Here is a 15682-nt window from a genome sequence, read left to right on the forward strand (position 1 = left end):
TAAGTGTGTCATATTTTTCACCATCAAAAACATCTCCAGTAGTTACACTAGTAACCGCTAGGATAAAACAAGCAAAGTGCATTTAATCTTCTTGTTTTTCCTAGCTCTTTATGTCATTGAGAGAAAACAGTAAGGATTGTTTCAAACACCTATCTAGACAGGATATATTAATAGTCTTTGAATTCATTTCCTGTTTTCATGCAAGTATTATTACCTGTTTTACTTCTTTAAAGTAAGTTGAATTTTGCATCCAACATTTCAGAAATTATTTTTTATCATCCTGTACAATCATTATAATCAATAACATGTTCAAAATAAATTTCTAACGGAAAAATATCTGTTCCAATGCTGAAATTGTCAACGATTCACCTTCATAAAACATAAACTTCATTGCAGATGTATCCAGTATAGAAAGAAAGTTTTTGCAAAGGAATTGAAGAAATCAGAGGAAAGAAAAAGAAATCAAATTTACCATATTTGAAAAAGTCAAATCCAGTTTCCAGATTGCTCCATTGGTATCCTGAAGAAGAAGAAAAACCCAAACATGTAAACTAAGTATTACAGAATCACAGAATCATAGAATGGTAGGGGTTGGAAGAGACCTTTAGAGATCATCTAGTCCAACCCCCCTGCAGAAGCAGGGTCACCTAGATCAGGTCGCATAGGAACATGTCCAGGCGGATCTTGAAGACTTCCAAGGAAGGAGACTCCACAACCCCTCTGAGCTCCTTCACCTGAGCAGTAAAATAGTTTTTCCTTATGTTTAAGTGGAACTTTTTGTGTTCCAGCTTCATCCCATTATCCCTTGTCCTGTTGCTAGACACAATAGAAAAACCCAACCTCCTGACACCAACCATTTAGATACTTGTTAATAAGATCTCCCTTCAGTCTCCTCTTCTCCAAACTAAACAGCCCCAGTTCCCGCAGCCTTTCCTCATATGAAAGATGTTCCAGTCCCCTGATCATTTTGGTGACCCTGTGCTGGACTCTCTCCAGAAGTTGTCTGTCCCTCTTGAGCTGGGGAGCCCAGAACTGGACACAGTACTCCAGATGAGGCCTCATCATGGCAGAGTAGAGGGGAAGAAGAACCTCCCTTGACCTGCTGGCCACACTCTTCTTGATGTATCCCAGGATGCCATTGGCCTTCTTGGCCATTAGGGCACACTGCTGGCTTATGTTCAGCTTATTATCAATCAAGACTCCCAGGTCTCTCTCTGCAGAACTGCTCTTCAGCAGTTCGACCCCCAGCCTATACTGGTGCCTGGAGTTGTATTCTCAAACTCAATTTGGAAATAAAATTCCCCATAGTGACTCCTTAAAAATTCCTTAATCATTATCATGGGGAATCTGGTGATGTTGGTCCTATTAGTCCTATTTATCAGTCCAGGGTAACAGATTGCACAGTTCTGGCTCCAAAAGCCAGTCTCACATGTTACTATAAGCTAAAAATACAGCACAGCATAGAATAGTTCAGGTGGAAGTGACACACAATGATCATCTAGTCCAACTGCCTGACCACTTCAGGGCTGACCAAAAGTTAAAGCATGTCATTAAGGGCATTGTCCAAATGACTCAAACATTGACAGGCTTGGGGAATCGATCATCTCTCTAGGAATCCTGTTTCAGTGTTAAAAAGAAGAAGACAACTGTAAGAAAGTTATACACATATCTAGAAGAAGACTGAATTATATAAAAAAGAAACGTACTGATTTGTAATGGACTCCTACTGTTGCTTAACTTCACTTCCCCCATTCTGTGTTTCTCCATAGAGATGTATGTACTTCAGTGTATTTTACCTGAGCATACCAAACAGGCTGTCCACAGTCATGAACTTTTGACATGAAACTCAGACTGACATTCTTGCCAACACGAAGTTCATCCATGGGCTCCACTTCCAGTAACCCTGTGTCATCCACAGAATTAGCAGCATCTATTGTTTCAAAGTTCCACAGCTTGATGGCATTGGAAGCGTTAAAAAAAAAAAAAAAAGTGTTTTTATAAGGCCAAGTTATGTTTTCATACACGATTAATATAGAAATTCTAAATTATAGGACACATAGGGACTCTAGATTCTACAGATAGAGTATGAACCCTGTCATACCTGCCTCACTGCTTTGAATGGAACCCAGAACAGTGACAAACAACAACTACTATCTGATACATTTGGGTGCAATTCACAGTATATGTAAATATTCTCTGTACAATTCTGAAACAATAGCTTAAATTCAGCCTTGGCGCTAGTAGACCTACATACCGCAGACTCAGAACTATAGAGAGTAAACAATATTTGCCTGACCTCAGGTTGCTCATACTGAGGCAGAGGAAGAGAATGGGAAATCTCATGCATTCAAGGTCTGCTACATGGGATAAGAAAAAGACATCAGCTGTCACCCTTTTAACCAAATGAATTTTCCTAATTGCACACTATCAATTTATAAAACACAACAAAAACAACAACAACAAAAACTTCAGGGTGTTTGAAACCCTTAATCATCTGTAACAGTCAGCTTCCTTGTTGATTATCTGGGTCTTTGACATATCAGCAGAAGACATACCATGTCTTCCCTTGAAGAGCAGGCAAATAAGATAGTAAAATCTTTTATAACTGACAGGTGAGATCACAAACTAGTAGCATAGGCAAGGAAAAGTTTTTAATCTTACTTTATAGAATTATATATTAACTTCAGGATGATTTTCTTTTTAATTTTTCCTCTATTTCACTATATGTATCTCTGAATTGCTAGTTAAGGTCTATGTCATTTTAACACCAATAATATGAGATTTAAAAAACTCAGAAAATTCATTTAAAATACTGCTCTGGTTTATCCTTCAACATAACACCAAAATAGACCTGAAAGTTATTAAGATTAACCAAAAACATGCATTAAAACAAAAGGTTACAGTGCAGGCAAGAACAAAGCTGTTGGAGAATCACTGAAAAATACTTTTATTTACTGAAGTAAAAGCTGATTTATTTACTACTATTAAACAGAGACTGTTGCATGAACACTACACGGTTAATACATATACACTGTGGAGATGGGCTCTTATTCTGTTTGTTCTAAGAAGTCTTTCTCAGAAGGAAACTGTACTACAAATTTGCCTCCATAAATAAGCCCAAGTACAGCAAATATGTAACCTGCTGACCACAAATTTGCACACCTAAAGGCAGAACAGAAGAAAACTCACTCGAATGAAGCCATCTTTTCCAACGGTGACAAGTTCTCCTTCATCCAGAACTAACTGGCTTACAGGGCCACTGTGACATGGTTTATGTCCAGCTCGACAAATCTCTACTTTAATGAGCCCTTCTTCCCAAAGCAGCAAGTTGCCCCACTCAGTCCCTGAGATAACCTTCAAATGGAAATGAAGATAAGCACATAATCACCTGCATTTAACCATGCAGAAATACTGGCAAAGAACAGGGTCAACATTTGGGGCTTCCTTCCATGAAAGCATTAAATCAATAGCAATCTACAGATATTTGAAAGGGAAGGTGCAAATAGTGACAAGATTCAACTTTTTAGCAAAGTGACATAATTTACATGCACTGCAATGGTTAAAGACTATGGCTAACAGTCTTTGTATTTCTTTACACTAACATTTTCACTACCCCATTAGAGAAGTCTGAGCTCTAAGCCAGCAGAGATCTTTTGTCTGGGAATTACAATACTAACCATACTTTTCAATTACTAAAAAGCAAGACAGGCTTTTGTTAAATTAATGTCAATATTAGCTTATCAGAGCGGTGCATTGATGGTCTAATCCCAATCACTTTGAAGCAAACAGTAACTCTCCAACTTATTCAGTAGACTTTATATTAAAACCTGAGGAGGAACATAAAATCAATTAAACTTTTTCTCACCTTCCCATCAGGCAGCTCCACATAACCTAAAATGTCAGTCACTGCTGTTTTTCCAAAACTGCCCAAAGCTCCTTCTAACTTGAGGCCAGTGAATGTCAGAGCCATCTTCCAGAACCTGAGCATACAAAAAACATCACACTCTGATACATGATTTCCTGAACATACTCTTCAGTCCCTCTCAGACATTGTACTCACCCTGCCAGGAATGCCTCTGAGGTAAGAGCTGTTTATTTATTATTCTTTTTCACAAAAGATCTTGTTTATTTCTTTTAAAAATGAAATAAAGTTTTGCAACTACACAAGCATTTCCCTATACTGCTATGCAAAAGCTAGGAAAAGGATAGGCATAATTAAGATTAAATTACTATTTAAAATTAAGAAGCATAAAATGCATAGCCACATCTTTCCAGCTACAACTGATACATGTACTTAGAGATACCTATTTTACTTTTGCTGTCTTCAATATATTATGCTCAATTAGGACTAAGGTCTTTGCTGAATTTCATCCAAGTACTCCTTGACTATACAATCTCAGCCAGAAGTTTTATCCTAGATAAAACTATTTCAACTGGATCATTTTATTATTAGCAGCATAAAACATAACTCTGAGTTACATTACAGAAAAATTAATACCTACTGCAATTAAGAATGGTTCACTGTGTGTACAGAAGACTTGCTATGTAGGTGAAAGGTCACATTTATTTGTCATAAAAGCTATGTCAGAGTTTATTCAGAGTATTTTAGTTCAATAGAGAGTTTATAAGAGTTTTTGTTTTGTCAGATTTCCAAAAATCATGTCTTCTAAATCACATTCATTCTGGGTCTAAATAAGCCATTTGCTATTTCAGACCCACCTTGTAAGCAAGCAAATAGAACAAATCTCATATTTTATCAGTTTCCTCTGTTAAAATTCAGAGAAACTTTAGATGTGTTATAATTTTAAAGGCATTGTTTCTATTATAATAGCATGAAAGTCAGATCTTCAGTCTCTGCTGTATTAACATTCTGGATCAATATAGAACACATTTGCTAATCCCTGTCCCAAGGAGCTTAAAGTTGTGGTTTATTTGTTATTAGAAAATGATCCATGAACTTACCAGAGAAGGGAGCGTATGTAAGCATAACTTTTGTAAGGCTTCCTTGCAGACTTTTGGTGGTATCAGAGGGTTTCTGATTTGGCAACCAGTTCTAATGGCTGCCTGAACAGCAGATGAGTTCAAGAAATCAAAGGTAGAAAGCCCAAAAGACACAGAAGGCATACGTACTATGTTACCAGATAGAAGACATGTATATATAAATATTCCTTCCTGTTTCTCCCCAGTGATTAGTTGAAATTAGAAGAATGTGGCCCGTTATACCAACATTCAACATCAAGCATAATCCTTTCTGCACAGCAAAGTGTTAAAAGACTTGGTTAAATGGCTGAAAGACTTGAACTTTCTCATTTTTGAAATTGTAAAGGCCAGGTAAATTAGCATTCCTCCTTGGTCCATATTTGCTAATGATACATTCCTGTTGGTCATCTACATACAATGACTTTAGAGGTAAACCTACATGATGTGTTCTGCTCCAGATACAGTTAGTTGCTCTTCATTACTAGCAGAAAACGAGATCTTGTAAACATCCTGTGAAAAAGCCTTCGACCTCGACAGAATTTTTTCTTGTTTCCAGTCCCAGATAGTCAGCATGCAGTCAGGGCTGCTCCCCACGCTGGCCAGCAAAGTGCCAGCATCGTTGAAATCACCAAAAACATAGGCCTCCTCTGTTCCATCTGAAGAAACATACAAGTCCCAGTTGCACACACACAGAAAAAAGGAAGAAAGAACAGGAAAACATATTTAGAACACAATTGGCTTTCACTGGAATTCTTTTTTTTTTACTAGGTAATAGCTCTCAGTTGGCTATTTCTACTAAATAAAAGTTTGCTCCCATTCAACAATGAAAAAGCCTGGAACCAGTGTTTTCTGGTTTGCTTTGAAGGATCACAAGGTTGTATTTCCTTCTGAAATGACCCACTCCTTCATCTGCTGGTATCTATAAACACTGTCTCATCTGTATAAAATGAAAATAGAACTTTTAACAGTACCTCGCAGTATTCTGTAGGGCCTCAGTGAGGGATAGTCATAGATGATGACATTTGGCTTCTTTCCTTTTTCTCCTACTGCACAGTACTGCTTAGTAGGGTGTGCCTTGAAAAAGCAAAAGTCCCATTGCATGTTGTAATGACACCTTTGTCTCTATCCTGCCAGTTATTGAGATATTGTGTTTACTCACTCGTTAGTCAAAAGATATTGACATAAATACCAGGTTGCATTTCTGTGTGCATTCAAAACAACTGCCAGTCTATTGCTCAATATTAGAATGAAGCAACTATGCACACAAAATGCTAAAACCATTATGCACACAGAATATTATATTGCACATATAATACAGAACCATGGCAAAATGTGAAATAGTTTGTTTTATCAAATATTCTTTTGCTATTCCTACCTCACTCAAGCCACTGTCTGATCTTTCCATGAGCAGCATTTGTGTCAGTAGGCATCTACTTCAGCAGACAAATGCAGAAAAAACCATCCTGAATGTCATTGTTCTGAAGACATAAAGTGTGCTGTGATTTCCCAGAAAAAGCTGCTTACAACGGTGCAGAACAGTCTGAGGCTGGTATTCTCAAAGCTTTGCTCACATGGAGTACAACTGAGAGATGGCAGAGCCCTTCACAGGGTACGATGCTTCAAATCCAGAGGAAGCAGAGTCCAAGCTCACTTTGGGAGCTTACTAGCATGAAACCAGGTAACTTTTTCTCTTTGTCTAGGAATTCCTAAATTTTAGCTGCAGGCAAAACATTATACTAATATCATCTGGGATTATGACAGATGAGTGTGAGGAAAAAAAAAAGTTAAAAAAACCTCAAAACCAGTTGATATGAACTGAAATAATTCCAAAAATTAATCCCAGATGGCAACTGTCAGTCTTTTAAAGGACTTGAGCCTGTGACTTTGGTATGCAGATATTTGTCCTCTGCCAATTACACTGACAGGCCAAGTAGCCCACACTGCATAGTCCACACATTCCTTTAACCAGCACCATACTTTCTTACGTATATGCATATGCAGCTGCAGAAGCCAAGGATGAGGCAACGAAGTCAGCAGTCCATTTCTACAAAGGTAACTAACATCCTCAAACACAAAACAAAAGCCATACCGTGATAAACCCGATTCCACCACCGCTGCTGCTCCGGAGATAACTTTGAGAATTAGTTTTCAGGTCCAGGAGTACCACTTGGTTGCCTGCTATATACATCAGTGTTTGACTATCCATTAGCTGTAGGTTTACCCTTCTGCTGCAGTCATATCCAAAAGAATGTCTGAGAACAGTTCAATAAGGAAAAGACTTGACGCTGACTTTCTAGAAAAGTTTACTAAGTGGAGAGAAACACAGAAACCAAAACTGACATGGGAATACTGATTCTGATCACTAAAAGCCTGATGGTAGGAGACAGTTTTGTTCAGTATACAGTGAAGGTAAAATATGTCAAATCTCTATAAGTGAGGGGAAAGCATGAGTGAACATCTTCTGAAGTTCATATTCCATCCTTTCATCTCTGCTACAGGGCATACCTTTTGCCTTCACTGGATCCTTTGGGGCTGCAAGGAATTCATATTCTATCAGTGTTCTCTTTTCAGACAAAATGTAAGAGGTGTGCATCAGATTAGTGGGAACTGTTCTACAGCCAAGAGATCAAACCAACAAAGTGTTCAAGCTCACTTAAATATTTACAGGCAGATGTGGAGAAGGGAAAATCCAGTCTTCAACAGCAACTGACTGTGTCTGCAGAGAAAACCACCAGCACGTGGGAAAGTCATGTATCATATCCTGCTTGACCATACCTAGGAAAGGTCTTATTGTAGTTCTTAATTCCTGGGTATCACTTCCTTCATTCTACCCAGTTATATCTTCTGAGTACCAGGCTACACATCTACCTAGTTTCTTCCTCTCTTCTCCCTTAGTAGTTATGTGAGGAAGTTATGAGGTGCTCTTCCCCTACCCTCCCCTCTGCTTCTTGGGGAACATCGGTGCAGCTACACAGAATGGGAGAACTTTGCAGGGGATATTCTTACACTAGTCTTCTGCCTGGTGACATTAACTTGCCCATAATCTAGTTCTACAAGAATACTTAGAAGAGTAAGAAATATGCCCAATTAGAAATGTTTATGAGGTTAAGACAATGTTTAAGATTAAATTCACTCAGAACCACAACTGATCAGGATTCTTACCTGTGTCTCAACTAAAGGTAGTCCACTAATACCATATATGCTGCTCCAAATTAGACAAGTATATTTTAAGAACATATACTGAATACTCTTAGCCACAAATTTGCACAGACTCAACAGAAAGGATACTTCAGAGTAAGAAGGTTAATTGGTATCCCAGAGTCTTGCGTGACAAATGGCTGTGAACATATATCTTCATAGTTATAGAAGAAGGTTTCCGAGATCTTCTTTTCTACCTTCTCAGGCTTTTTTTGTGCCTCTGAGGGTACTTCACTATTATCTTGCTCTTCTGAAATTTCTGCATCTCCGAAGTGGAAACATAAAGGAAATCTATATTCACCTTAAATGTTAGTGTCCTTTTTTATATTTGCAACTAACCACAAAATGGAAGGATTCACACATTCCTTGCCTCCTTCAGTGGAGTGATAAGCACTCCATAGCTCCAAACAGGTGTAGCACATCTTAGTAACAACTTGCCCTGGAACAGCCTTTAAGAATCACTCCCTCAGGCTTTTAAAAACTTTACTGTGAATATTCAACTGGGAAGAATTTAAAGAAGCAAAATTTTGAGAACATTTTAAAAACACTTATTTTAAAACGTAAGATCTACTAAAGGACTTCCATTCAGCTTTGCTTGGTGTTTATGTCTCAGCTTTAGAAATCTAATAAAGTTTAAAGTGTCTCTTTTCAGTAGCTATTGAACACACATCATTATACAAAGCAATTAGTAAAACCGCGTACAACAGACCACCAAAAGACACCATTTTCCTTAAAAAAGCATACTGCTAATGTGTGACCCAGTGCAGCTCTTCACTGGATTCCAAAGCAGAATATCAAGTTCACTACCAACTTGTCATAAATCGCCTGTTAAAAGTATTTTTCCATTTGATACATCAGATGAAATCCCCATTACCTATTTCGTAAGCTTTTTGCCCTGACTTGATTTTTTTTTCTCTGCTAGGTGTTGTATGAAAAACAACCAAAGGGGTCAGAAACCAGCCAAGGGAAAGAGCAAAATGAAATAAGCCAGCTGAAAGGGAGCAGAGTAACTCAGTCACAGTAACTTGATGGCACTGGTCTGCGATGCTATTCGTAACAGCTGCAAAAATGTAAACTAGAAAGTAGTGGGATTTTTAAGGTCATGACAATGTCTCCTCAATGGAAAGCAGTACTCACCAATGCTATCACTGTCTGATTCCACTTGCTCCACTTCTTCCTCTTGTTCCTCTGCAGCTGGTGATTCTTTTGGAAAACTAGTTTTGCTTTCTTCTGCAAAGGACAATTGGGATCACCCTCTTAGGTATTAATCCCTTTGAATAATTTGTTTATACATGCCATGATAAACAAATACATAGTTCCGTGGTAGAAGAAAAATCCCTTCTGTCCAACAATGGACTTCCTGCTGTTTAACATTAAGTATAGGGGAAATTTGCTTTCAAGAAAATACAATTTAAAACTTAGGGGAATGAAGAAACACATCCTATAACACGGAAAAGGTGTAATAGGAAGAACAGATAAATGCCAAAATTAATACACCAATATAAGCATCAAAAAATCCTTCCAGAGTTCCACTTGAGACTCACTAGTGGATTTTGTTACTCATGCTACCTAGATCTAGTGTGTCAGATGATACACAGAACACCTGAAATAGACAGTGGACAGGCATTTCAAGATAAAAAAAAATATTTATAAAGACGAATACAGGTCTTTAGCTGCAAGATACTGGTGAAGTTAATGCATTGACTGCAGTACTTGCTACAGAGACTGGTCTAAGCAACAAGAATTTTCAGGAGAGAGACTTTGTGGGCCAAGAGACAGTGGGAACTGCAGACACAGTGCTCAGAACTTCACTGGAAGGGGTCATCTTAGACCAGAGTCAAAATGAAATTTGGCAACACCAACAGTGGTAACCAAAGACAAACATGTACTAGTGAGGAAGGGGTGAGGGGGCAGAGAAGCCAGAAGGTACTGTGAGTTCAGTATTGAAATGAGAAATGAGAAATACAGACATCGCTGCAATCTGCTTGTGCACTCTCCGCTGGCTTCTTGTCAGCTCCCTCCTGTTCCTTTGGATAAGATTGCATGTCTTCCTTACCTGCTAGTGGTGGTGAAGAGGAACTTTTAGTATTTCTACCTTCATCTGCCATTTACAGCATTTCCATTTCCTCTCAAAGGCTTTGAGATTCCCAAAGATAATATTTGTGTTCTGATGGTACATTACAAATACAGATAGGCAAACACAAATACATATCCTAATTTTTAAGGTGAATTCATTGGTTCAGATTTTAGAATTTCAGGCTCAGTGTACAGTGCTATAGAAAGATTAAATACTGTGTAACAAAGGAAGCTGAAGACAGATTTACACATTTTAAGCTTCTCCTTGATGTACTGGGTGGAAGTTTGGGTTTGAGACAACAAGGCAATCCCTCCACCTTTCCGGTCACAAAAATATAAGACAGACATTCTGAGACCATCTAGTATCTTCAACAAAGAAGCAGGAGAGATGGATCTTTAAGAAAAAAGGACTTTCTTCAAAACATTTTATATTCCTGGAAATAACTAAAAATAATAAAATTAACAAACAATTTAAACAGCTTAACTAACAGCCCTCAGTAATTTTTGTCTTTCAGACTTATTTTCAGAGTGTTACAATCTCACAAATTACCATTGTCCTTGGGAGTGGGAAAGATCCAATTTTTTTCATATAAAAACCAAACACATTGATAATTTATTTAAACATCTCTGAAAGAAGCAAAGAAAGCATAAGCACTGCTCTTATTCTAATTTTGTTCTGCCTTTTGACTTCAAATGTGTTCTCCATTTCAAACAGGATGCAAACAAATCTCTTTTTAGGTGTGAGCCTGACTTTGATACCAAAAGTAAATCCCTTGCATTTCTTGTTTCTGGTTTTGGGTCAGAATCCATTTGGGAAAAGATCTCTTGAGTCATTTCAGGTATATGAGGAAAGGCAGAGTCCAAACATAATGCCATCCACCAGAAGGACAGGGAGGGTAAACAGATCACAGAATCACAGAATCTTAAGGGTTAGAAGGGACCTCGAAAGATCATCTAGTCCAACCCCCCTGCCAGAGCAGGACCTCCTAGAGTAGGTCACACAGGAACACGTCCAGGTGGGTTTTGAATGTCTCCAGAGGAGACTCCACAACCCATCTGGGCAGCCTGTTGCAGTGCTCTGTCACCCTGAGAGTGAAGACGTTTTCCCTAATTTTTCTTTCGAACCTTTTATGTTCCAGCTTGTAACCGTTGCCCCTTGTCGTATCATTGGACATCACATGTCATTCTTGCCATTTTACAGTCTACCTGCCCTACTCAATCTTCATCCAAAGGGTTGGGGTCTCTACAGAGCCTAACTTTTCTGCATAATTTCCTTTAAGACTTAAAATGAGCTTTTATCCCTCAGGAGTGATGAGAAAAACTTGAAAATAGACATGCAGAAAGTTTTAGATTCAGAAAACAGATTAAAACAATTGTAATATATCTCAATATATTTAAATGAAACCCATGAGTTTTTAATAGGGTAATGAAACTTAGATCACCAAAGTTGAAGAAATACTTACAGGCTAGTTGTATAAAAATACAGTGGGGTGTTCAGAGACCTGAATTCTAATTCCAAACCCAGTAATGACGTGTACACTTTGTTATCAGTCATTTCACCTCTGGCTGTCTCAGTTATCTCTTGTGAAAAATGAGATAATAATGCTTACCCATCTTAGCAAAGTGTTTTGATATCCATAGAGGAAAGTGCTATAAAATTTCAAATTATTGTAACTAATTAGCAATCATTTATCTTCTAAAAATTAAGACTATCATAGTTTTCATTAGAAATTAATTTCTATCTGTAAAATGCTTTAGGCTGAAAGAGAGTATGAACATTGCTGCCTGTGTTGATATCTGGGTTCTAGTTAAAGACAGCTATTGCAATGTTTACTGTGCCGATTATTGTGATGGTGTTCAAGCACAGTGCCAAAACAAATTTTTCAACATAGAGCCTGTGAGGAGGCTCAAGGTGGGGACACGTCTACTTTGGTTTCAGATTCCAGGTTTCAAGACTTGACTCGTCCAGAAAACTTTTGTGTAGGCTCACAGTGATAAAGGTATGCATCACTCTGAATGCTGATTTTCTCTGCCTGTATATTTTTCTTTTGAGATGGTTTTCCTAAGTAAGCTAGAAGGCTTTTGATACTGAAAACTGAGATAGTGGCAGGGAGAATGGTTGTAAGCAGGAAAAAATCCTAAGCTAGCAACTAGACTTTTTATGCCAACCCTAACTACACACTACATCTGATCAGGATAGTATTTTTTTCCCCTCCCTAGTCCCAGTAATTCAAGATGCTGCTCTGAAATGATATACAGATCCAGCATTTTGCTTTCTAAGAAGTCACTTATGGGTGAATTCAGGTTCTCTTTGTTTCAGTAGCCAGAGCTATGAAACTGAATTTCAGCTAAGCTCCATTTGCTTTTAAACTGCCTTTCTCCTAGCTACATTCTCAAAAGTCACAGCTCACCTCAGAATGAAGAAATGTGCTCATTCAAATATGTTCTTTCTGATATTTCAAAATTAAGGTGTTTCTTGAACAATTTTGCTGCCAAAATCCTTATGTATGTGAGCGTCTCAAAAATTCTCAGTAACTTTGGACATTTAAGAGATTTTTAATCTCAGGCAATCGTCTCGTTTATTTAAAATGGAGAATAATTAAATTTAATGGGTGTTTATCTGGTAACATGTAAACAAATTCACTGAGATGACACCACTTTCTTTGTATTTTGTTACCCTACGTTTTTCCTTTCAAGAAAAGAAAAGGTGTTTTAAGTGTGTAAGCTTCATAAATGCATGCTTGCCTTTATAAATGCTGTGATTGGTGCTTCAACTGCAATGCAGTGCATCAAATTAAATAATGATCAAAACGCAGCCTACAGTTTTACTTTAGAAAGCCAACACATCTAGCAAGTACTATTTTAAGCTCTATGGCCCACCATCAACTGTGTGATTGTGCTTAAAAGACTGTGCTTATCTCACCTCAACTTTTACATCTACAGAAGAGTGATAATCAGTTTTGTCCACTAATTCAGGATATGTAGAAATAGAACGTAACTGCAGCGCTGTTAGTACCAGTAATAAACAAGATATTAAAAATTCATCTTTACTGTGCTACTTCTACAGGATTTCATTTTTTGATTCACAACAAAATCTGCACATTTTTATAGAAAACCTTTGGACACCAGTGGGCTTTGAAAATAAAGTCACTTGTTTTTTCCTTCAGACAAGATTGTCTTGCCTGTTATTCCTTTACCTGTCTTTATTCAACATGAAGAAACCCAGTTAATCCCAGGACTTTAGTTTTGCTTTATTGCTTCTAATCCTGACTCCTGTGAGTCTTATGGGCTACACCTTGCTATCTTTCTGGCCTGGGGATAAGACTGGCCTAAAATAATGACTGCAATGTTTGACTAACATGAAGGGTGTCTACCACCAGGAATTACATGCTCATCATCTGTTCCAGGCTGATGCATCTCCTTCAAGTCTAGTTCTGTTTTGGATTTATTCCCATCTCTCAAGTCCTGCTTGTTTAACTCATCTTTCATACGCAGTCCCCTCATCAGTTTTTTGAGTCTTCAATACCTTTATGAGAATCATTGAACATGTCTCTCGGCATTCCTTTTAGCCTTCAGATCACATCAGAGTACATCAGCAATTTACTGGGCTGCTGCTGCTGACAGCAACATGTGAAAGCAGAGGAGTTTTGCAAAATTTACTTTCATTCAAAAAATTTAGTCCTTTAGTGCATATAAATATACAAATCAGGCACAGCCATCCAGTGCTGCCTGTATATCATTATCAATCAGCATAAGTTCCAAATTAGTAATAAAAGGCAGTTTTAGACAATCAACCTGAAATCACAAGGAAGAAGATTTTCAGACTAGAGAATACTGCTGTCTCTCTCACAATAGCTAGAAGACTTGAGAGCAAGGAGAATAACAGAAGATATCAATTCTCAGAGCAGTTAAATGTATAAAATATTTACTAGTCAGGAGACCAAGACTGCAAGGATAAAGCTACAAAGCAGGATCTAGGCGCATCACAGCCCCATTGTCTCTTTTCACCACCCAGCTCCCGATCAGAGAAAGAAAAGAAGTGGACAAGACAGTCCTGCATAGAATCTCACTGAAATTAGGAGAAATAAAATCTAACTCTAATTTCCAGTCTTACAACTAAAATATCCCCCTGTATGATCCACATGGCCTAGCAAGCAAAATTTTCAAGTCTTTCAGTCTGCCTTGTGAATAAAGGTTACTGAGTTTTTATTAAGCAGCAACAGAAACCAGTGACCTCACCATCGTTACTTATTAACTTACAGTATGAAGGAAAATCATAAACATGAGAACAATGCCACAAATGCAACAGGTAATAAAATTAACTACCTCACACGTAGTAAAGCAAAACCAACAATCCCACATTTCAAATGAAGCACGGGGTGGGTTGTTTCAGCTGCAAAACTTTCATTCCTGTTTCACATTTATTTTATTCCATGAGAATAAAAGCTTTTCTCTTCCAGAAGTTTGTCTGTATGAAGACTGGTCCCACACAGACTTCACACACGCAAAGGTGATGGCAGCGGCCCTGCACAGCAGTGCAAGCCCAGCACTGCCTCAGCCTGACATTCTTCCAAGACAGCCTTCCACCTAGACACCAGGCAAAAGCCGTGGCGAGGCAGAAGCGCACCGTCACGGGCTGCTTTTCAAGGGACAGCAAAGGAGCAGGCAGGGGACAGCTGGAGCTCCCATGGGAAAGTGGGAGAGGGAGCCTTTGAGGGGCCATAGGTAGGGTGCCACAGCGGGGACCCAGGTGGGCGTGGTGACATACCCCAGCAGTGGGCAGCGGCGGGTGTGTGAGGAGACGAGAGGCTACCAGGGGGGAGACCGTCCACGGGACGTGGAGGGAACACACGGGGAGGCTGCGACACCCCTGAGAGGTGGTGTGGGCCCGTGCAGCGCCGGAGCGAGCCCTGACCCTCCCCACCAGCCCGTACCTGGGGCTGCCTCCATGGCGGCGTTACTGGTTTCCAGGCAACCGGTGCCGCGGCGCGCAGAGCGCCCCGGGAGCTGCCGTTGGGCGGGGGTGGTGCGTGCGTGCGCCGGCGCGTAAGGCGGGCGCGGGCATGGAGAGGGAGGGAGGGTCATCCCTCCTCAGGCAGCATTGGGGGCGTGCACCTGCCGCTGGCCTTCGCCCGCGGCAACGGCCGGGGTGGAGAGGGCACACGGCACACCTCCCACTTCGCCTGAAATTGCAGGGGCTGGTGGGTGTTTGTTGGGGTGTTTCGTTTTTTTGGTTTTTTTAAGTGGCATCTCTTTTGGCCACTGTTGCGGGCTTTTCAAATCTTAGAGAATGAAGCGAGTTCCCCAAACTTTGTGCCCACACGGATGAAGCAAGCGGCTCCCGGACGCCGGACAGTGACGCCGCGCTTCCCCGGACGGCAGAGCTCAAGCGAAACCTGGCGTCTGCGTCCCTACCTTCACATCCACC

The 15682-nt window shown here is 39.4% G+C and overlaps 1 protein-coding gene across 1 annotated transcript in view; it reads right to left on the reverse strand.

The window, feature by feature from the left end:
- The window catches only part of CFAP44 (cilia and flagella associated protein 44), a 47321-nt gene extending 31982 nt beyond the window's left edge, over nt 1-15339 (reverse strand). The window contains 11 exon segments of the mRNA XM_062008397.1: nt 473-520; nt 1797-1952; nt 3190-3354; nt 3866-3980; nt 5420-5636; nt 5952-6054; nt 7070-7232; nt 8269-8443; nt 9316-9408; nt 10145-10234; nt 15189-15339. Of these exon segments, the coding sequence (XP_061864381.1) occupies nt 473-520; nt 1797-1952; nt 3190-3354; nt 3866-3980; nt 5420-5636; nt 5952-6054; nt 7070-7232; nt 8269-8443; nt 9316-9408; nt 10145-10234; nt 15189-15339 (1476 nt within the window).
- Between the last annotated feature and the right edge of the window lie 343 nt (nt 15340-15682).

Source organism: Colius striatus, chromosome 1 (genome assembly GCF_028858725.1).
Source record: "Colius striatus isolate bColStr4 chromosome 1, bColStr4.1.hap1, whole genome shotgun sequence".
NCBI classification, from domain to species: domain Eukaryota; kingdom Metazoa; phylum Chordata; class Aves; order Coliiformes; family Coliidae; genus Colius; species Colius striatus.